The sequence below is a fragment of the Micromonas pusilla genome, assembly GCF_000151265.4.
Source record: "Micromonas pusilla CCMP1545 genomic scaffold MICPUCscaffold_2, whole genome shotgun sequence".
Classification (NCBI taxonomy): Eukaryota; Viridiplantae; Chlorophyta; class Mamiellophyceae; order Mamiellales; family Mamiellaceae; genus Micromonas; species Micromonas pusilla.
Genome location: NW_003315883.1, coordinates 1,110,298 through 1,132,255, shown reverse-complemented (window position 1 = coordinate 1,132,255; position 21,958 = coordinate 1,110,298). Strand labels below are relative to the sequence as shown.

The window sequence follows — 21,958 nt, the reverse complement described above, 5'->3', positions numbered from 1 at the left end:
GAAAATTTATTATTCCGCCGTCGCCGTTTTCGGTCGGTCTATCTGACGGCACCGATCAACGTCGCAATCGAACGGCAACGTCGGCCGGTGAAATCTCTTCAGGAATTTATTAATAGGACGCCCGCGACGGCGGAACGCGACGGCGTTAAACCGGGGAAATTTATTATTATTCTATGGCGTCGGCGGCGCCGGCGCCGAGCGACGCGGCGTCCATCGCCGTCGCCGCGTCCTCGCGCGGCGTCAGCGTGCCCCCCGCGTCGCGCGCGTCCGCCTCCGCATGCGCTGCCGCCGCGTGCGCGCGCCAGCCGACGTCCGTCTCCCACGCGTCTCGTCGCGTCGTCCCGCGAAACGCACCCCCCCGTGGCTTCTGTCGACGCGACGGCGGCGGCGGCGGTGTCGGCGCCGAGCGACGCGGCGTCCATCGCCGTCGCCGCGTCCTCGCGCGGCGTCAGCGTGCCCCCCGCGTCGCGAGCGTCCGCCTCCGCGCGCGCCGCCGCCGCGTGCGCGCGCCGGCCGAAGTCCGTCTCCCACGCGTCTCGTCGCGTCGTCCCGCGAAACGCACCCCCCCGTGGCTTCTGTCGACGCGTCGTCGTCGTCGCGAGACAACCCGTGCGCTTCGAAGTAGTGCACGATGCCGCACGACTCGCAGCGGCGGCGTCGAGGCACATGCTGTCCTCCTCCGCGTGACACACAATCACGTCGATCCCAGCCTTGGGGAGGTCGGGGTCACCCTCGGTTCGCCGGCGAGGCGCCGGCGACGCCGGCGGCGACGCCCTCGTCCCGACCCCGGTCCCGGGGTCCGTCCGACGCTCACGGCGGCGGCGGCGGCGGCCGCCGGCGGTGGCGGCGGCAGCGTACCCTCGATCCTCACGACAAAATGCGATCGTGATCGGGATCGCGGACTCAAAATCGGCCTTAACCTTCGCGAACTCGCGATCATCCCCGCTCCGTCGGTGGGTGTCGGACCTTCCGAAGTCCGACCCCGATCCCCCCCCCCCTTCCGCGGGCGTTCCTCTCGCGGCGGCGGCGACGACGGCGCCGATGGTCAACTTCGGTCACGGGACCTCAATTGTGATGATCATCTGCGAGAATCTGAGGTGAAGATCGCAGCCAAGACGATTCGATATGCGTCGTCGTTCGACCTCATCCGCGTCTTCGGGTCGTCGTCGGGCTCGCCCGAAAAAGATGCGAAAGCGCCCCGCGGCGACGGCGTCACGGGCGCGCGGGCCGCCGCGACGACGTCGCGGCGGTCGCGCACAGCGCGCGCCCAGCGCGCTGTGCGCGCGCGCTGTGCGCGCGTCGCGGCCGCTTCGCGGCCGCCTCCGCCGCCGCCTCCGCCGCCGCGACGCGCGCTGCCCGCGCGCGGGGCGGTTTGATCGATTCCGCGCACAGAGCAGGAACGAGCCTTCACGTCGCGGGGAAAAACGGCGACAGCGAACTGCGCGGGCTCCGAATCGGAGCCGACGGGATTCGCCGTTGCGACGGCGCCTGTCAACGGCGCGACGTGACGTGGGTTTTGGTTTCAAATTTATTATCGTCGCTGTTTTTCACCCCGAAAACGGCGACGGCGGAATAATAAATTTTCTCTAATGAGTGGCAAATGCACTGGCATAGCCCTACGTACGTGTACTGACCTACTGTACACGTACGGAAGTACGGAAGTACTTTAGTATCTATTATTATTTCAGTTAAAAATGAGCAACTTGTCAGAGCGTACAGTAGTACGTTTTTTAAAAGGATGAGCTCATCCTTTGAACTGCCGCACCGCGGGAGGGCAGTTAGAGAGGCGCGCGCCGCGGATGCGGCCGGCGCGTCAAAGCGAACATCAACCAGGCAGCGTAAATGATCATTCCAGCGAGTTTTATACAACTGTGGCGCTGAATCAGGCTGTCCCGGCGCACAGATTCGTCGTTTGCAAAACAGACTCGGCGTTACGAAACATTTGCCGTCTCCTGAGCTCGCGTACGCGACGTCGAAACTTCGTGGAAATAGTTCCGAACGTAAAAAAACTTCGTGAGTATATCGCATGAACACATTAGCGCATATTCAAAATTCGCGCGGCGCAAGAAAAACACGATCTCTTGCGTCGGCAGTTGAACTCCGCGGGTCGAGGCTGTAGCTGCGAAGAAAGTTGCTCTTTTACAAATCGACGCGATCGCGCCAGTCTATGCTTTGCGCATACGACTCAGACACGGACGTGGTCAATTCGCGCACCTCGCGGAGGATGTCATCTAATATGCTGTGCAGTTACAGATCCCCAAACGGCTTCTGCGCGATGTTACAGCTAACCGCGCGCTCGACCTTTCGTCATCCTTTCTAATAATATCCTTTCGCTGTGTTAGATAGCCACATTGGCTAGGGCTACAGCTGTACACGTACAGTACACGTACAACGGGTTGCACGACTGTTGCACGCACACTTTTTTTATACAGGTAGGGCCTACACGTACAGTACGAAAGTCGTACGAAAGTACTTTCGAAAGTACGAAAGTACTTTCGAAAGTACCGAAAGTATTTTTTTACAGGACGTATCTAGCTATCTACAGTTCACACTTCACACTATGTGTACTTTCGTACGAAAGTACGAAAGTACGAAAGTACGAAAGTACTTTCGTACCTTCGTACCTTCGTACTTGAGAGTACAACGTTACCTTCTGTACACGTACATACTACGAATAAAAGGTAACTTGGCCGCCTACCTTCGTACCTGAAGGTACGCAGCTACACACGTTGCACGTACAGGTACACGTACGCGTACACGTGTACACGTGCACGTACAGTTTGGGGGAAGTGCTTTAGCACTTTCTCCCATCTGGGCTCGCTTCCGGCCTCCGGGAGTGAAATTTCGACCAATCACGTGCGTTTCGGCGGTGCGGCCAAAGCAGCGCCCTAATTTTGATCGGGCTCGCGCTTCCAGATTTAGTCGAATATTCAAGGTTTTATCTGATCGGGTTAAGGGCTGAGCCCGCAACGACTTCATCGGACGCGCAAGGGTTTATAAACTTATCGTCAGCGGTGAAACTTCGCCTTCTGGGTTGTATGTTTTGATCGCCAGGGTGGAAAAAGGAACTTTTTTTTTCCTCTCTCTTGGACGTGGCGACGGCGACTGGCATTTTTCACGACCTAGGGACGAAAATGTCAACCAATAAATACGCGTTTGGCGCCCCGTATCCAAAATCCCACCCCTCTGTTAGTCTGAAATGAGTACGCGAATTTCGTACTACTACGCGGAAACTGCACCTCGGGGTGACGATGAAGTCGTCCTCGAACGACAACGACGCCGCGCGGGAGCGGCACTTTCGCGCGCGCGCGCCGGAGATATGGGGCGGCTGTATCCAAGGAATCCCGACGACACGCCGCGCGAGAACGCGGAGGAGCCTTTCACCAGGTTAGCCTGTACGCGAACTTTCGTACTCTTCAGACTAAATACGCTCCCGGGCCCCTTCTCCCAACTACCGACGGCCGAAGCGCCGGAGGCGCTGATACGAAAGTACAAAGTACTTTCGTATTGTACTTTCGTACGAAAGTACTTTCGTACGTTTGTACTTCGAGTACGTGTACTGTACACGTAGGGCTACGAGTTGAACAGTGTCAAAGACAGTTTATAAGAAGGCAACGTCGTTCTCACTTTCGCCTCCCACAACTCCAGTGGCCCGGATGATCATCAGATATTTTCCGGCTCTTCAGAACTTTGCACTTTTGTGCTGAAGGCAACATTCTAAGTCACCATTCTAAGTTGCGCTTGACACCATGTCTCAGAAACTGGAGGTCGACTCTTCGGACATCGTAAAAGTTATTCTCCAGTTCTGCAGAGAAAACGAACTCACGCAGTCTTACTACGCTATTCAAGACGAATGTCAGGTGTCTGAATTTGAATTTCCACATGATCATATCCAACCCCGACTGATAGTTTCTGTAATTTAAAATGTGAACAACCCCACGCGTTATTTTGTAGAGTGTTGCGAATTCTACCTGACAAAATAATTTTATTTACACCCAGGTTGCTCTGAACACAATATTCAGTGGAGAAATACTCACTGACAACATAATGCATGGGCGTTGGGATGAGGTTCTTTTGCAGGTTTCTCAACTTCATTTGCCCCAACAGGTGCTTCAGGACTTAGTCGAACAAATTGTACTGGAAATGATTCATCTCAAGGAGTTTGACACAGTCTTTTTACTTATGCAAACCAAGGTGATGAATATCATGCGTCAGGAGCAACCTTCTCGCTTTGCGAAACTTGAGCGGTTGGTGAAGTGCAGTACTCGATCGAACATAGATAATCATCATTTTGATTTGCCGAAAAAGATACCCCGAGCGTCCTTGGCAAAAACACTACTACGGGAGATTACAGTTGCGCCCCCTTCTCAAATGTTAACGCTGATAGGACAGGCACTCAAGTGGCAAAGGGAGAAAAATAAATTATCGCCTGATCACTTTTTCGATCTCTTTCGCAGCGCAAATGCAGCCATAGTGGATGCAGTTGAGGCTTGTCCAGCTTCCGAGCACTGCACCATAAATTTCGGATTGAAAACTTGTCCTCAGTGTGCATGTTTCTCCTCAGATGGTCAACTGCTTGCCACGGGTTCAGTGGATGGCCTCGTAGAACTATGGAACTGGTTCTCAGGGAAACTTGAGCGAAACCTTCACTACCAAGAGGCGGAGTTATTTTTTATGCACAGTTCTTCTGTTCTTGCACTCGACTTTTCAAGGAACAGTGACTTGTTGGTATCAGCCTCTCTGGACGGAGAAGTGAAGGTTTGGCAAGTCAATACGGGACAATGTATTCGTAAGTTTGAAAAGGCACACCCTCAAGGGATTTGCTCTGTGGTATTCAACTATGACAGTAGTCAGCTTTTGAGCGTCTCAACTGATGGTGCTGTTCGCATACATGGAATAAAGTCTGGAAAAATGTTGAAGGAGTTGTCCAGTGAACGCACTGTGAAAGATGCGAAGTACACTACCAATGGGTTTCAGATCATAACAGGCACACTAGATGGGATAGTTCAAGTCTGGGATTCCAAGAGCATGGAAATCATTGAGGAGTTGTATCCACCTGTTTTGGACTCGTCAGGAAGAAGGGCAGCTATAAAATGTATTATTCCACTCAACAACTCTCCTGGTCAATTCGTGGTGTGTACTACGAAGAACACTGTGCATGTTATGACTTCGCGTGGGCAAGTCGCTCAGTCATTTAGTTGCAAACTTGGAAAAGGAGACTTCGTGTCGTGTGTCGTGTCGCCGAAATGCGACTGGATTTACATCCTTAGGGAAGATGGAAACGTGATTTTTTTTTCAGTGAAAAGCAGTGAAGTTGAGAAACTGCTCCTGGCTCACGATGAGCTTCCCCTGGGCATTTGTCACCATCCTCACCGTGCTGTATTGGCGACTTTCTCCATGTCGGGTACCCTGAGGTTATGGGTTCCATGATGTGTGCGCTTTAAGTAGGGCGAAAACCATCTCACGAAAAGCGTCACTGCCAAGATTTGTGATATGTACAAACTGAAATGTTTACTGGTTTTTCACACTAACACGATTTCGCGGGGAATGTTCTCGTCAGGGATTGCAGCAAATTGAGATAGTATCTCTCTGAACCGTTCACCGTCCATAGTTTCAGTTTCAAGTAGCTCTTCAACAATCACGTCGATCGCTTCACGGTTATCTTTGATTTGTGAAAGTGCTACAGCATATGCTTCGTCAGCAATACGTTTGGTTGCAATATCGATGTCATTAGCAAGCTGCTCAGACATCGCATTGCGGGCCATCATTCGCATGATCATATCTCCACCCTGTGAAGAAGGATCGTTAAGAGCCCAGGGGCCCACGTCTGACATTCCAAAGGTTGTGACCATTTGCTTTGCCATACTAGCAACTTGTTGAAGGTCACCTGAAGCGCCAGTGGTAACCTCAGCAGCTCCAAAAATGATCTCCTCTGCTGCGCGACCACCAAGGGCACCGACAACACGCGCAAATATCTGCTGCTTGCTGATAAGAGATGGATCTTCGCCTGGAATGAACCATGTCAACCCTTTTGCTTGACCTCGCGGTACGAGCGTTACCTTCTGAACTGGATCGTGACCAGGTGTTAGGGTACCACAGATGGCATGTCCGACTTCATGATAGGCAACAAGAGACTTTGCTTTTCCATCGGTCATGCGAGTGCCTTCCATCCCTGCGACGATGCGGTCAACTGAGTCATCTATCTCAGAGATGCCAATGGCTTCCTTGCCACGACGCCCAGTCAGAATAGCAGCTTCATTAAGTAAGTTGGAAAGGTCAGCTCCAGAGAATCCAGGGGTGCGCTTTGCGATGGTCTCAATATCAATGTCTTCAGTAAGACGCTTGTTTTTAGAATGAACCTTTAGGATCTCGATTCGCCCTTTGACATCAGGAACATCAACACTCACCTGCCGATCGAAGCGTCCCGGTCGAAGAAGAGCGGGATCGAGAATATCAGCACGGTTGGTAGCGGCCACAACAATGACACCGGTGTTCCCTTCGAAGCCGTCCATTTCGGTGAGAAGCTGATTTAGTGTCTGCTCACGTTCATCGTTGCCACCGCCGATTCCGGTGCCCCGGGAACGACCGACAGCGTCAATCTCATCCACGAAAACAATGCACGGAGCATTCTCTTTGGCTTTTTTGAATAAGTCACGGACGCGGGATGCACCAACACCAACAAACATTTCAACGAATTCTGAGCCAGAGATGGAGAAAAAAGGAACGCCTGCCTCGCCTGCAATGGCTTTCGCGAGCAAGGTCTTACCTGTTCCCGGTGGTCCGACCAGAAGGACACCTTTTGGAATTTTTGCCCCAACAGACGTGAACCGTTCAGGGCGCTTCAGGAACTCGACGACCTCCATGAAATCATTTTTTGCCTCATCAACACCAGCTACATCGTCAAATGTCACACCAGTATTAGGTTCCATCTGAAACTTGGCCTTGGATTTTCCGAATGCCATTGGGTTGTTGCCACCAGGTCCACCCATGCCGCCAGGCATCCCTCCACCTCCCTGGTTGCGTCTCGTCAACAGAAAAAGGCCACCGACGAGTAGAAGAGGAAACGCGAGGTTACCCAGCAAGTTGAGGAATACGGCAGAGCCATCCTCCGTGTTCGTGTGAGCGGCAAAGTCGATGTTCTTCTCCCGGAATTTGGCGAGGAGCTCGGCGGACGTACCAGGAAGCTGGACGCGCACACGCTGCACGCGATTTCCGAGCTCAGGAGACACCGCCTCAACTATGGCGATGGTACCATTCTCATACAAATCAACTTTCTTAACTCTTCCTATATCAAGGTATTCCTGTGGAATAGTTGAAAAGATTCAGGAGGGACGAATGGGAATCTGAGAAAAAGGATCGCGATAAGGAAAATAGCGTTCGTTTCGCAACTGGAGCAATACACGGAGGAGTTGTGGATTGGAAGGGGTTGTCGAAGTGTCAATACTCACCAAGAAACGCGAGTAAGACATGCGAGATGATGCCACGCCTTGATCATCAGCAGCAGATGCTTCAGAAACGGGTAAAAGAGCTGCTGCCTGCGTTGCAGTGGAAATTTCGAGACGTAAGTGTGCGCACTACGAAGAAGGAGTCACGCGAAAAGAAACAAGCTATACATAGTTCCAGGGGGGGCTGCCCCACCCCGAGCAATGCCTTCTTCAGTGCGTCACGTCGACCAGTGAATGCAGCGTCATCGGACAGTACGGATCTGATCTCAGCTTGGTGCTTCGAGCCAAACCTCGCAGCAGCCGCCACCATGGCACCTCGGAGCATGCGTTCAACTTTAGGGTCAGCAGACCCGAACATCGTTGCGACGCGGGATGAGGTAGTGCGTCCGAACGCTGAAGAAACCGCCCCAGCCGAGAGTTTCGCAAATGCAGCATGCGTAGCCATGTGGTAATGAACTTTAAGGTCGACTTGATACCAGTGCAACGACTGAGCTTCGTGTCCGCCGCGAGGAGGTTTTCTTCTTGTAGTTGGGTTGCGTTGTCGACGTGGCACGTTCAGCAATCAGCATTCGTGATCTCTCTAATCCGGTCAACAAATACACTACAGTACAGCTGTACGTGTACAATAGTACGTGTACTGTACACGTACGAAAGTACAAAGTACTTCAGTATCATTTTGTACTTTCGTACGAAAGTAAGTTGTTATCTATTTTCGAAAGTACAGTACGGAAATAGATATTTCCGGAAATACACGTACGTGTACAGTACACGTACGTGTACAGAACTGTACGAGAAGATTACTTTCGAAAGTACGAAAGTACGTGTACGTTGTACTTCCGGAAGTACTTTCGTACGAAAGTACGAAAGTACCACGTTGTACTTCCGTACTCCGTACAACGTTTATTTTATCTACGTTTACAGCTTTACACCGTTACTGTACAACGTAGTCACGTACGAAAGTACCTTCGAAGGTACGAAAGTACTTCCGGAAGTACTTCCGGAAGTACTGTACACGTACACGTACACGTACAGCCTACAGCGGTATCAGTTCGCCATCTAAATACTGTGCAGTACACGTAGGGCATACGCGAAGGTACAGTACTACAACTACGTGTAGTCGTGTACTGTACAGCTGTACACGTATCATATTTCGGAAGTACGGAACTTTCGTACTTCCGTATGTAGTACTTTCGTACTTGGAAGAGTCTTGGAAGTACAACTACACGTACACGTACACTACGGAGTTACGGAAATAGAATACTTTCGAAAGTACGGAAGTACTTCCTCCGAAGGTACAACGCTGTACGAAGATAGAATACCCTCGTAGCCAAAGGTACTTTATCTTGTATCTACAGTAGGCCCTACAGTACAACTTCCGTATCACTATTTATTGCCTACCAAGGTACGAAGGTACACGTACTGTACGTGTAAACTATTTTCGAAAGTACAGTAGTTGTACTGTACGTGTATTGTGTACTTCCGGAAATATCTTCGAAGGTAGCAGGCACACGAGTGGCACACGTTGTTCGGAAGTACACGTAGGGCTACTTACTTTCGTACTTTCGAAAGTACGGAAGTATGATACTTTCGGAACTTTTATTTCCGGAAGTACAGCATAGTTAAAGTACTTCCGGAAGTACGTTGTACGTGTACATGTAGTCATACTTCCGGAAGTACTTCCGTACCTTCGAGGGCTACATTAGCCCTACGAAGGTAAATGCTTTGGCTAAGAGAAGTTTCCACACCACGAACTTACAAAGATTCTTTCTAGAAACTTGAAAGGAGTTCGGCGAAAATCAGATGAACACGCATTGCATCCCACTAAGCGAGAAGGCGCAAGCACAAGAACGAGAAATTCGAGTTCAACATTTGCGGCTTAGGGTCTTTGAACTGGAGGAGGAGAGCTCACGGTTGCAGGAAGAAAACTTCGCACTTCGAAAAAATATTTCTTGTCTTTATAAAACGGCTGTTTTGGTGAGAATTCTGTTCGTAATACGCTGCACGATGAATTGCGAGATCCGCATAAAACTTCACCCGAAACTTTTTCGCAAACCTTCACAGGAATTATCACGGACAGAATTGCAAAGGAAAAATATTCCCTGAAGATCAGAAAATATTTACCTTCGAAGTACTCCTGTAGACAAAGATTGGCATATCCTGAAGACCTTTTGCACCACAAATTATGCATCGCATGTTAAGCGCTGTGAAGTCTTGACAAGGATAGTCCATGCCAAGTACTCATCAAAAATCCCACGCGTGCGTGAGTCTGGTAAACCCAATGTTCGCTGTAGCCGCTGAGCCGCTCGAGTAACTTCAGCCAAGTGGCAAACCATAGTTTTGGCTTGGAAGCCCGAGCTTTTCTTACATAGGTCGACGTGGTACGGTTTCTTCGACTTCTCGGTTTCGCACATCGTTTTGCGACCACGGTTCCATTGAAAAGTGAATGATCTAAGCTCATCAGCATCTCTAAATAGGCATAACCTTTGGCCATTACCTGATTTAGAAAATGCTGAGTTGAGTCCATACTCAAAATCGCAAATTTCCCAGCGAAAAATATTCGACAATGTGCATCCACTGAGGTTCATGACGGTTCTATCCAGCGTTTTAGAGAGGGCATCGACAACAACTCGAGCTACATCAATCCAGATATTCTGGTGAAACTCGTTTGAAATGAAGTTGAATTGGACGACTTCCCTTCTAAGATCATTGACCTGCCCTATGTTCGCGAGGATTACTTGATAAGAGTTGAGGATGTGCTCTAAAACAGACTGAAGAACAAGATGATATTGTCCAAGCCGAACACAGTTCACTTGATGCGCGAAGACTTTGCTGGCAAAGAAATCTATGAGCAGATTACGGTGACAACACTGCAAAAGCTCCCTGTGAAAAATCTTAAGGGTTTCATGTCCTGCCCCGTCTAGTACAAAAGAACAAGGGCAGAGAAAAAAATCTGAACTTAGTTGACCTGCCAAATATCCCATAAGTCTGCCAAAGAAAGTTATCAATTCTTTCCCAGACGAGCACGCAATTAACATATCACCCCACTGACTTTTACGAGGTTGTACTTTGGTAAACAGGCTCAAATGGTAGGAAGAACTACACGTATTCTTTATGTGCCCAAGAAATACAGCACTAGTGAGCTCTGCTGAAACCGCTTTACATATTGCCTTCGCGTGAGTTGAGTACTCCTGAAAAATATTTTGCAAAACAGAACCGGAACGATGAAAACACAGATCGGCGAATATTGAGTTGGTTTCAACAGCAAGCACGACAGCAGGTAGATAATGACCGCCGGACAGAAAAAAGCGTGTCCTCTCTGGAAAACAAGTTACACTCAGGACCTCGAGGAGTCTATAATTTAAATCTTGCAAAGTAATAGTTTCAACCCATGCTCTCGTGTGTTCAATGAAGCTGCCCTTTTCACAGCGTAGACATCCTCTTGCAGTGGTGAATGACGAACTCATGGACATTACAATCTGCTGGATGTGGTCAAAAACATGAACAATATCAGCATATTTTGATATTGAGCGATGAAAACCAACATAATGGGCGTAGACTACTTCATTGACTGCGCTCTTAATTGCTAGGAGCGATGATAGCAATCTTGCAAGATCGTCATTAGGATTGTAAGAAATTAGGACCTCAGAAGTTTTCAGAGACGTGTCGAAAGCTGGCTCCTGCAAGAATAGACGACGAAGAGGAAATCATACTTGGAGGTCTGAAGTACACAGTTCATAGCTTTTAGTTCGTGAAGTGCACGCCTATTTTGCCCATTTTCAAAACTAGAAATCCAGGGTTTTCTCCGAGAGAAATGCCGTGCTCACCTTGAATCGAACCGAGATAACAGCGCACAGACGTTCGATCGAGCTCTGTATATAAACCAGAAACGAGTTTGAACACTTAAGAAATATCAAAACCGAGAACAAGTTTTTCGCACCCACTCGAAGTTCTGAGGGCCGTTTGTTTCCCTTTCATCGGATAACATCGCAGAGATACGCAACTGTATTGATATTCTTTTGGCACAAAGAAACAAGACACGTCAAGCATCAACGCAACGAACGGTACGTTTCCCTATTTTAGCACAGGGCGTGCATCGACGAAACTTGATGTCACAGAAGAGAAGAGCTAGAAATACTCAAAAGCGCACAAGACGAAACCAGTTGAACAGTTTTGTCCAGTGCTATTCGCCTCCCTTTGTCAGACCGCGCAGCAATTGCATATACGGAAGAAATATGCGCAGCGCGCTTTGATCGGCGGACGACCGAGTGTGGCGTACTTAGCTATCTATCTTCCCGTCTCATATCGAAGGTACTTTCGAAAGTACTTCCGGAAGTATACGTAGGCCCGTATCACTAAAAAGTCAACCGTTTCTTCCGGAGTACAACTACGGGAGTACTTTCGTACGAAAGTACGAAAGTACGAAAGTACTTCCGTACGAAGATAGAATACGGAAGTACTTTCGTACGAAAAGTACTTCCATAACAACTTACTTTCGTACTTCCGTATCATACCAAGCTATCTTCGAAGGTATATCTATCTTCGTACCTTCGATTCGTAGGCCCTAGCTAGCTAGCTAGCTATCTTCGAAGGTACGAGTACCTTCGAAGGTAGCTACCTTCGTAGCTGCTACAACAGCCCTGCCACTACCCTGCCTACATGACTCCTACATGTACTTCCGGAAATAGATAAATTACGAAGGTATCTATCTAGCTAGGGCTCCCCCTATGATAAATATCACAGTACGTGTACAGTACACGTGTACTTTCGTACTTTACGAAAGTACTTTCGAAAGTACGTGTGTAGCTGTGTAGGTGTGTAGTTGTACAGTGTACTGTACATTTATTATGGAAAAAATAGTACGAAAGTACGAAAGTACTTTCGAAAATATTTGTACGTGTACTTCCGGAAGTACGTGTACAAATGTACTTATTCATAGGGCTATCTATGAGATACAGTACGTGACTACGTGTACTGTACGTGTACACGTACAGTACACGTAGGAGACTCACGTAGGGCTACACGTGTACGTCTAGATTTTCTTCGGACACACTAAAACGTACACTTTCGTACTTTCGAAAGTACTTTCGTACTTTCGAAAGTACGAAAGTACTTTCGTACACGTGTACATGTACACGTTATACGTAGTCTCACGTACTGTAGTACACTACTGTACCGTGTACCCCAAAACTACGGGGGGGTTTCCTAATTTGGGAGTACGGTAATTTCCCAGATTTTCGGGGGATTTTCGGGGGCAGACCAAATACACGGGAAATCGGCGAGCCAGACCAAATTTCTGATGACCCTGACTACACGTACTCTACACCGTTTCGTCATTCCTATCCCTGTGAAGGACTGTACACGTAGAGAATGTAGGCCTTTTTTTTAATTGCTAGATTTTCGTGTGAAGACACGAAAACGTACATGTGTAGATCCGATGCCGGCGGTGTCGGCGGCTGCTGGCGCGAGGGACCAACCGGACGCCGCACGCGCCGGGGGAGGGCGTCGACGCGTTCAGCTGGCGGAAGCGGCGGCGCGGCGGCGCGGGGGGGGGGGGGGTTGGGGGCGAGCGCGTGCGCGAGCGCGACGCCGTCGTGCCAGAACATCTTCCTCCTCATAGCCTCCTCAATCAAGCGTCTTCGGCTTCACCGCGACGGCTGTGCGGTTTGCATTTTTCAAGACAAAAAAGTCACATGCCCGGAAAGTTGTTAAGGTTACGTGATATTGGCAAAAAAACGGGCCATTCTACACGTGTAGCGAAACAGAAAGCCAGGGTACATACAGTACAACTACACGTACACTAGTGTGTATGTCCGATTACAAAAAGACTGAGCTCTATCTAACCCATCCGATAGTACACGTAGTGTACGTGTACACGTACACGTGTAGTCGTAGCCCCACATGTAGCAGTCTTGAGGAGTAGCAGTGCTGTACACGTACGTGTAGTCTGTCGTAGCTACACGTACTCGTATTTACTGTACGTGTACCTGTACTTCAAAGTACTAAAGTACTTTCGAAAGTACTTTCGTACATGATAGGATGTGTATCATAGAAGAAACGCCAACGCCAGGCGGTATCTCACTACGAGTATTGGGCTCGATTTTAGCCTCCGACGCGACGCGACGTGGAGGCACCGTTAGTGGGATCATGAGACTTCGGGGGCGTACCTTGAGCGTAGCGACAGAACCTCACGGACCTCCGTGAGCCTCGCTGACGCAGAAATCACGAAATCTGCTACTGTACGACCATTTCCCACGGAAATAGAGTGACACCACTGCTGCAGACATCCTTGGCATGACATCAGAATTGTTGATTCAAGCAGCTCAGGTGGCGTGCATCTTGTGGACACTGACTTGGCATTCTGCCCGTGCTGCGCTCGGTGTATTCCTGTCACTCCTGCGTCCACAGACGTGGATAGTTGAGTCCCACGAAGGAGTCTCGTTCTTTCTTGGGAGTGTCGTTCACGAACGCACGCGTCCTATTCGGAATACCTTCACATACCCGTTACGGTTTGCCGTTGTTGACTTGGACTCGCCTCCTGGTTGGTTCACTGGGAGTGGGCAGGCTGGCGACCACTTGACTGCAGTTGAGGCACGCGCGCGTTGTGGAACAAACGGACGCGTGCGGCTCTTAACCGTGCCCTGGAGCTTTGGATATGCCCAAAATCCAATAAGCATTTATTACTGCTATGAAAATCGAAATGCATCTACTACTACTGATGATGAGGCGCTGAAGTTATGCCTCGCCGAAGTCACAAATACCCCTTGGAATGAGCGCGTCATCTTCAGTTTCGATCCATCAGGTCAGCTAGTGCCCAAATCGGTACATGTTTCTCCGTACATGGACATGTTCGGTGATTGGTACATCAGTGCTTCGGATCCGAAACAAGTGTTAACCGTGCGAGTTAGCGTCGTTGGCCCACATTTAGTCAACACATACTTTGAAGCGTCGCTGACAGCAAAACTGGACACAGGGGCAATAAGAGCTCGTAGTGAGCGAGCCGGGTTGAGACGGTTTCTCACGCATGCATGCACTCCACACCGTATTGCTATTTTTATATATTACCAGGCGTTAAGAATTCACTTAAAAGGATTACGCGTGTTTCCGCAGCCCGGAATCGAAATGATTGCAAGTAAATCTGTGAAGGTCGACAGTGAAGTACTTTCGAAGCCCGACAGGGAAGTTAGTTCGAAGGTAGATGTGAACGCAAGTTCAACAGCACAAAGAAGGAGCTGCTCTGTGGACAGCAAAACTTGTTCTTTTTCGACATGGCGCACATCGAGATCATGGCCATGGGATGCGTAACTGTCCTCTTAGCATAATGAAATCGTATCCGAACACTACTTGAAGAAATACCCTTGGCCTTTCTGTTTATGTCTGGTCGATAGCACGTGTTTCAATTGGCGCACAGCAAGAGAGGAGCTTGGAATACGAGTAAATATCTGTACACATTTGACAACGAGTCATCTTAGCCACAGTAAAACGAGACAAACTTAATTCAATTACTCCTACTGGCTGCACGAACCCAGCTTGAAGAACACAGCTGTTCTTTTTGTCGTTCTCCTGACAGGACACTTTCCCCTTTGTTCCAGACTTCAATTGCACACTGTCGAGTACCCACCGGAAGAATGAAAATATTAGGCGACAGCTCGGTGATGCTGGCAGGATACCGAAGCCAGCGTGTCATTCGAGGCGTGTATCTGTCAGAAATGTGCGAAGTGTTCACTCCTCAGTGTAAGTTAGTGTTAAGAGAGGAAGGCACTGCTGTACCTTGAAGCCAAAAATTCTTGGCACGTAATCGGTTGAGCTCCTCTGGGGCTTCAGATATCCATATGTCATGATAAAAAGATGGGGAAATGTGGTGCCAAAATATGCACCATCGATATTTCCCTGATATTTACTCCTTGGAAAATGAATGTCCTGGGAATCACCTTTCAGATCGAAAATTTCACCGGAGAAAACTAATAATACTTGCCTCGCACTTCGGGCAAAATGTTTTTACCGTGGCTGTCCTAAAAATATCAGATGTTCCTACTGGCAGGCAAGGGTGGTTGTTGCAGTAAACCCGTGGACAACGCCCGAAATGGCACTGTTTGTATTTTTCAAGCATGGCAACCATACCACGGCTTGTAAGAATGTAACGAGCATGTATAAGACCATATAACATTTCCGCGGCAGATTCGACCAGCTCATGTTGCTGTTCAGTCAGCATATCGTCATTCGGGGACTCCACATCGAGTATCAGATCGAGTGCATAATCATAATACGGAACCATAGTACTCAGGCCACTGAGGTTAAAATCGTCCTGGATGTACTCTTCGTCTACTTCGCAAAAGAACTCGTTTCCCTTCAAACCACAAAACCAAGATATCCAAGACTGTTCATCCTCTTCAGCTGAGGAATTACCGGAAGATGCGTCTTCAGATGTTTCGGTGTCTTGACCAAAACTCGCTTGCTTGACCGGAAAGCGTTCCCCTCTACCGTTTTCCACGTCTACATCGTTCCTCGTTTTCGACGTATCATTTTTATCATTATTATCTAGAGGAATTTCGGGAATTTCGCGAACAAAGCTTCTTTCCGTCGTCATGATGACAAGGAAAAAATCAATAAGCGCCAATTCTATCGTTCAGGCAATTAGATATCTAGTCCTGGCTCGACGGACGTAAATGATACGATACCTCCGAAGTTGAGAGAGTTAATTCACTTTACCGTTTGGAGGTAAAACTACCTTCGTCATAAAAAAGCTACGGAAGTACGATTGTACGAAGGTACGAAAGTACTTTCGAAAGTACAGTACGTGTACTTTCGAAAGTACTTTCAAAGTACTTTCGTACGAACGAAGGTACTGTACTGTAGGGCTACATGTAGCCCTACTAGCTAGCTAGCTAGATAGATACCTTCGTAGCTAGCTACCTTCGAAGGTACAGTACAACGTTGTACTCTCGAAAGTACGAAAGTACTTTCGTACGAAAGTATAGGGCCTACAACATAATACCTTCGAAAGTACGAAAGTACGAAAGTAGCTAGCTAGCTAGTACTTTCGTACTTTGTAGCTAGCTAGCTAGGGCCTACCTTCGAAGGTACTGTAGATATTTATCTTCATACTTGACGTGTACTTTCTACTTTCGTACCTTCGTACGAAAGTACTGTACCTTCGAAGGTACTGTACTTTCGTATGATACGAAGGTACGAGGAGATACCTTCGTAGACTACTAGCTAATATCTTCGTACCTTCGTAATAACGCTATTAGCTAGATACCTTCGTAGTACTTTCGTACCTTCGAAGGTACTTTCGTACTTTCGAAAGTACGAAAGTACCTTCGAAGGTACTGTAGATAGCTATCCCTACGTTGTAGATACTGCACGTCACGGAGACTTGAAATAACACACACACACACTGTGTGATATGTGTGAGAGGGTTGCTCGTGCTCGTTCATATGTTTTGCCCCGACGGGATAGAGCTCAGTTACTCGTGTAATACTTGTAGGGCTATGTATATACACGTATAGCCCTACAACGCCGGGCATCTTCTTGCTGATTCCACTTTCGAGCTGGTAGATGTTTGTTGAGTTCTGGGGCGCCGCGATTCCTTCGAAGAAAAAGCTACACGTCGAAGTGAACGAGAGGAATGAGTACGTACACGTGACGCAGGTGGCACTCCCTGTGGACGCTGTTTCTGGACGCAACTCTCTTATTCTTCGTCGCGGTGACGAAGAGTACGTTTTATGTACCCTTGATTTGGATAAATGTGCGCAGGCCAGTTTGGATTTAGTGGTCGATGTCAACTTCACGCTGAGCAACTCAGGCACCAACCAACTTCACGTAACAGGGTTGCGACAGTCGGGTGGCTCCAACATCGAAAGCATCCCTGTTGAGGGTCTGGCATTATCCACGCTGCAAATGTTCGGGGAACCCAAACAAGTAGAGGAGAGTTTAAGCTTTCAGTCGAACATTTTTGAGGACGAAGATTATTCAAGGGCAAAGGAGAATGTCACGAAGAATGAGACACACCAGAGTCATATTTCCAGGCCAGTTGCCCATCCAAAAACGGATAGGCGCTTCGAATCAAGCACGGATCGTGGCACGCATTTGAATGCTAGCACTTGCAGCACCCCACCAAATATGAAAGAAATCTATGAAGACTATGCACAGAAAGTCACTGAATATTTGAAGAGGCACCCGAGGACACACATTGCCGCGCTAGGTGGAAAGGTGAAAAAACCAAGAAACATGATGTGGAAGTTAAAGGCGTTTTTGAAAACACGCAGTGACAGGTATGAGATTGACGGCAACTTCGCCAGTAACGTGTGAATTTCGAGAAAATCGTGCACAACGTGGTGTTGTCTTCAGAGGGTTAGACATTGAAAAAGAAAAATGAGGGTCTGGCTGTCGCATTTTTTGTTTGCATTCGGGCCACATCCGTTCTACTGTATATATATATATATCCGTTCTATATATAGTTTCGAGCTGGGAAGATCCGGCGTCCTCCAATCATTTGAAAGACCCTATTGCTTTTCACAGAATTGTCGTCAACTTTTCAACAGAGTATCCACAGATAAGTTTCAATGGACACACTGTAAGGAAAACAGTTAAAGCAAGATCTTATTAAGATTAACAACGTCGCATACGCAAAGTTGTAGTTACAAGTTGAATACTCTGGTATCTGTGAGGCACTACAACTATCTACGAAGGTACGTGATTTCACTGGCACGTGAGGGATATCAAAGTTATCATCGGCAGGAAACAACCTACAGAAGTAGTACTTTCGAAAGTACGAAGGTACTTCCAGAAGTACCTGTCAGCACTCAACCCTATGAGGAGTCAGAACCCGCTGGGGATACACCACTGATGGATGAGTCCGACATTAAACTATTCAGTGAAGTATCATCCTCATGTAGTGCATGCCGTTTCCGTGGAGATATGCCCTCGAATGCCGATGGATCGACTGTTCCAGCTGTCGACATTTGGCCCATGAGCACCGCCAACACTGCCACCGTATCGTCCACAACAGCAGGGAGAGACGCAAATCTTGCAGGCGGGTGTTCGTGCGTTTCACGACGAATTTCTGAGCACGGCACCCTAACACCTCTAAGATGGTCATACTTACCTGAGCAAGTCAATGCACGCACGGCGTCGCGGTTCTCACCAATGCTCGCCGTCTTCGAATTATAGTTCTGGGACTCGCCTACTTGTATGCACACGGTTTCCTTCTCCATATTTTTCAATATAAACTCCCCTTCTGTCACCTCTTCCCCCGCGCTTGATAGCTCTGCCTCATTTCTCAATTCTGATTCGAGCGCCATCAGACGCTGTCGTGTCTGGCCTTCCATGATGTGAATCCGGTCTTTCTCTCCATTTATTTTCGTATGTACCATTAAGCTTTCCCGTTGCTCGTTGACTTCAGTGCGCAACTTCTCCAGTTCACTGATCCACTCGTTCTTCTTCTGTCGTAGAGCTGCTTGGTACGCGCCCTCGATCATCTCAAGCTGACGGAGTCGTATAGCGCGCTCCGTTCGCTCTGAGTGCTTTAAATCTGAATACACAGTGCGCTGCAAGTTGACGCGAATACTTTTGCACTCATCCTCGCTGGCAGCTAAAAAAGCAGCCTCCGATTCCCATCCCATTTCCATGGAGTGCAACTCGTCGGTTCGCCTAGATAGAGTCGTCACCCCGTTCTGGTGCGATATTAGCATGTGTTCATCCTCACAGACACGCTCCCGTCTATCGAGGGTCATTTTTAAAGCATGCAGAGGAAAATCTTCAAAGACTGGGTAGGTGGAGCCTTTGGGAATTACGAAAAAGCTAGTAAGACCTGTTTCAGAGACAGACACGCTTTCTGCATGCGACAAATTAGAGTCGGCCGTCAAGGAACCTAAGGGGGTACTGTCACGTAGTTCATACGCAATGCCTAAGAGACGGGGCACGTTGACTCCCGATTCACGGATGAATAGTTGTGGTAAAGTAATCGAACTCGTTTGTGCGTTGAGGAAAGTATCACGCCAGGTGATGATGAATCCCGAAGTCAAATACAGAAGCATATCACTGCCGTTCGTGAGTATGTGATCGAACAGCTGCAGCCACTCATCAGCTGTTGTGACATCGGTAAACAAGGTACTAAGAAGTTGCCAAGCGACGTTGTGAAGGCCACCAGGAAAGGTTTCCAAGTGATGTGCTAGTTCAGGATCGTGGTTCTGGACAACAGAATTCACTTTGTTCAGCAAGACGAAGGGCGGATCTGGGAAATAACTGAACCAATTTCGCGTATGATTGTGCAATACAGTGGCTAATGCTTCAAATGCAAACACTTCATCTCCCCTGCAGGTCCTGACGAACGGAAATAGCATCCCAGGTACCACGACTGCTTCTGCACAGATGGGAGACCAGTGCGCAAGCGCAGAGGCGACACGTCGAAGCCTTGCCAATAACAACCTATCTGCTGTGGGAAATCTACGTGGGAGTTCAGCAAACGCTGGATGGGTTCCCTTGGACAAGAGCGCTGCATAAGCTTCTTCATTGTTGGGCAGGGATAACAGTTTGCGCCACATGGCTAGTCTGTGATTCCTAGGGTATTCCCCATATGTGTACAAAAGGTTTCGCAATAGCACCGTGCCGACTGCACTAACTTGTTTTTCCCTGGAGCCACCAAGTATGGGGTGTGCACCATTCCCAGAGGAAGACACTGCCCGTGTTCCGCCCCTCGACTGATGCACGTCAACCTCTGACACTGAAAAAATGTCGGGAAGTGGGAATCGAGCAGCAGCGTGAGACGATGCTGGGGCAGCCTTAGCAACACAGCCAGGTCCGCAACGAGCTTTTGTCAGCTTTGTCCGACGCCCAGGTGGGGCACCAAGTGAACCACGCTGGTTGGAGAACGTCGCCTTTCCAACAATTAAACGTGCATCATCACCGTGCAGGAAACATTTTCGATTTAGCGGCGAAAATATAGATTCTAATATTGAATCGCACTGAGGGGGTGAAGGCGTAGCAGTCGACATTGGATTGTCAGCATACGCCGTCTTCAGGTCTGCATCGCTGGCGTTTGCATCCTTCGTAGCCACTACACCCTTTTGAAAGAGCTGAAGTTTCCTTGGATGAAAATCTTGACGTGTTGCACACAGGATGTGGAGGTCATACAATCGAAGTGAACTGGTACCTGTCACAACTGCAGCATACCTACCAGCGGATTCCACGCTCATAGAAACAGAGTTAAGTTTTGTGTTATCTTGAACCTTGATGGTGTGCGTCAACACCCCATTGAAGGGATCTACTACACGAAGAGTGCCGTCAACGCAGGCACACAGCGCGGCACTTCCACCATAAATGAATGATATTCCTGATCCATGGTTTATTGCTGCCGGCAACTCGATGCAGTGCTCTAGTTGGCTACTGGTTATGTTCCAGAGACACAGAACAGTGGAATTGCTAGTGGTGATGACGTAACGGCCATTAGACGATACCGAGATAGATTTGCACAAGTCGCACCTTCGATCTGGAGTCGCATTTTTTTGCAGAGACAGATGGAGCTTGGAAATGAGCTCGCAAGAATCCTTCGTCCAGACCCACATGGAATCATCACAAAAACCTACTATGACGCGGTCTCCAGACTCACCTGCAAAGCGCGCAAAAAATGCACGATGGGGCCCACCATTCAGAGAACGTCTGCGGTATGTCCCCTTAGCGTCCCATAAGAAGACAGCATCAGCAGATGTGGAGAGCAAAGATACCCCCCCCGGTCCAACCTCAATATGCGTAATGCGGCTGCGATGGCCCTTCAGTGTTGCAAGGACAACACCGGTGTCCTTGTCGTAGACGCGGATGACATTGTCAGTGAAGGCAGCATAGACTTCGTTGGATACACCGAAGGCCACCGACGTCCCCGCCTTACCCTCCCGCGACAATAGTGAAAACCTATTTCTCCGGATATGAAGCAAAACCACATTACCTAAGTTGTCAACTGCAGCAACGCAGTCTGCATTTTTGCTGATACCGACCGTCGTGAAATAGGACTGAAGTGTGCCTGGTCGCACAACGGCGATGAGACCCTCTCCAATGATATTGGGGCGCGCGATCCAGATTCGACCTGTCCATCGGAACGTATGGTTTGTTGGAAAAGTTTAAATCGTGGTAGAATGGGCGGGCTGGTCTACTGTGAGACTGCGTTCACCACGACTTCCTTCCACGTCTTGCAACGGTAATAAAAGCAAAATGGTAGTGTTCCCACCAGAATAGCCGGATGTGGCCACGCATGCCGATGCACTGGTCGCGATTTGTGGCATGAGCGCGTATCAGGTTGCCCGACTTAGAACACGTGCAAATCGTACGGTTATTCACTTTCCTTGAGAAGACTTTGACTGCCACTTCCGAATTTCGGCGAGTATTGTACAGTACTACACGTACACTATACTGTACACGAAGGAGAAGGCGTCACAGGGGGGGGGTAGTACTACCCGTGTACTACCCCACTGTATAGGCCACTAGGTGCTGCGGGGGGGAGGGGGTCGCCCCCCCCCCCCCCC

General features: G+C 48.9%; 8 protein-coding genes across 8 annotated transcripts; 5 read left to right on the top strand and 3 right to left on the bottom strand.

Moving 5' to 3' along the window:
* Positions 1–112: 112 nt before the first annotated feature.
* Positions 113–1,376, top strand: MICPUCDRAFT_64511 (uncharacterized protein; the record flags this gene model as incomplete). The annotated part of the gene is made up of 1 exon (XM_003056373.1): positions 113–1,376. The coding sequence occupies exon 1, from the start codon at positions 174–176 to the stop codon at positions 1,374–1,376; it is 1,203 nt and encodes a 400-aa protein (XP_003056419.1). The 5' UTR covers positions 113–173.
* Positions 1,377–3,637: 2,261 nt separating this feature from the next.
* Positions 3,638–6,343, top strand: MICPUCDRAFT_24904 (uncharacterized protein). Its single transcript, XM_003056372.1, has 2 exons — positions 3,638–3,860; positions 4,000–6,343. The coding sequence occupies exons 1-2, from the start codon at positions 3,750–3,752 to the stop codon at positions 5,428–5,430; spliced, it is 1,542 nt and encodes a 513-aa protein (XP_003056418.1). The 5' UTR covers positions 3,638–3,749; the 3' UTR covers positions 5,431–6,343.
* An 829-nt stretch (positions 6,344–7,172) lies between these two features.
* MICPUCDRAFT_64508 (uncharacterized protein) lies at positions 7,173–7,919 on the top strand. Its single transcript, XM_003056371.1, has one exon. The coding sequence runs from the start codon at positions 7,475–7,477 to the stop codon at positions 7,895–7,897; it is 423 nt and encodes a 140-aa protein (XP_003056417.1). The 5' UTR covers positions 7,173–7,474; the 3' UTR covers positions 7,898–7,919.
* A 1,706-nt stretch (positions 7,920–9,625) lies between these two features.
* MICPUCDRAFT_64503 (uncharacterized protein) lies at positions 9,626–11,703 on the bottom strand (the record flags this gene model as incomplete). The annotated part of the gene is made up of 3 exons (XM_003055977.1): positions 11,383–11,703; positions 11,270–11,314; positions 9,626–11,122 (listed from the first exon to the last, which is right to left on the bottom strand). Exons 1-3 carry the CDS (start codon positions 11,428–11,430, stop codon positions 9,626–9,628), a joined length of 1,590 nt encoding a protein of 529 aa, XP_003056023.1. The 5' UTR covers positions 11,431–11,703.
* A 1,536-nt stretch (positions 11,704–13,239) lies between these two features.
* Positions 13,240–14,893, top strand: MICPUCDRAFT_49434 (uncharacterized protein). The gene has a single exon (XM_003056370.1). The coding sequence runs from the start codon at positions 13,737–13,739 to the stop codon at positions 14,745–14,747; it is 1,011 nt and encodes a 336-aa protein (XP_003056416.1). The 5' UTR covers positions 13,240–13,736; the 3' UTR covers positions 14,748–14,893.
* Positions 14,894–15,164: 271 nt separating this feature from the next.
* Positions 15,165–16,139, bottom strand: MICPUCDRAFT_31521 (uncharacterized protein; the record flags this gene model as incomplete). Its single annotated transcript, XM_003055976.1, has 2 exons — positions 15,414–16,139; positions 15,165–15,373 (listed from the first exon to the last, which is right to left on the bottom strand). The coding sequence occupies exons 1-2, from the start codon at positions 16,027–16,029 to the stop codon at positions 15,165–15,167; spliced, it is 825 nt and encodes a 274-aa protein (XP_003056022.1). The 5' UTR covers positions 16,030–16,139.
* A 712-nt stretch (positions 16,140–16,851) lies between these two features.
* MICPUCDRAFT_64497 (uncharacterized protein) lies at positions 16,852–18,748 on the top strand. Its single transcript, XM_003056369.1, has one exon. It carries the CDS (start codon positions 17,001–17,003, stop codon positions 17,751–17,753), a length of 753 nt encoding a protein of 250 aa, XP_003056415.1. The 5' UTR covers positions 16,852–17,000; the 3' UTR covers positions 17,754–18,748.
* Positions 18,749–18,829: 81 nt separating this feature from the next.
* On the bottom strand, positions 18,830–21,442 carry MICPUCDRAFT_14494 (uncharacterized protein; the record flags this gene model as incomplete). Its single annotated transcript, XM_003055975.1, has 3 exons — positions 18,830–20,064; positions 20,290–20,499; positions 20,557–21,442. Coding segments are annotated over 3 exons (2,331 nt in total), but the record flags the coding sequence as incomplete, so codon positions are not given.
* Between the last annotated feature and the right edge of the window lie 516 nt (positions 21,443–21,958).

Excerpts from the sequence above, each read along its gene's own strand:
- MICPUCDRAFT_24904 (XM_003056372.1), top strand. The coding sequence starts at position 3,750 with ATGTCTCAGAAACTGGAGGTCGACTCTTCGGACATCGTAAAAGTTATT. Across the intron at positions 3,861-3,999 it reads CTATTCAAGACGAATGTCAG|GTTGCTCTGAACACAATATT; the intron begins GTGTCTGAATTT and ends ATTTACACCCAG.
- MICPUCDRAFT_64508 (XM_003056371.1), top strand. The coding sequence starts at position 7,475 with ATGATGCCACGCCTTGATCATCAGCAGCAGATGCTTCAGAAACGGGTA.
- MICPUCDRAFT_49434 (XM_003056370.1), top strand. The coding sequence starts at position 13,737 with ATGACATCAGAATTGTTGATTCAAGCAGCTCAGGTGGCGTGCATCTTG.
- MICPUCDRAFT_64497 (XM_003056369.1), top strand. The coding sequence starts at position 17,001 with ATGTTTGTTGAGTTCTGGGGCGCCGCGATTCCTTCGAAGAAAAAGCTA.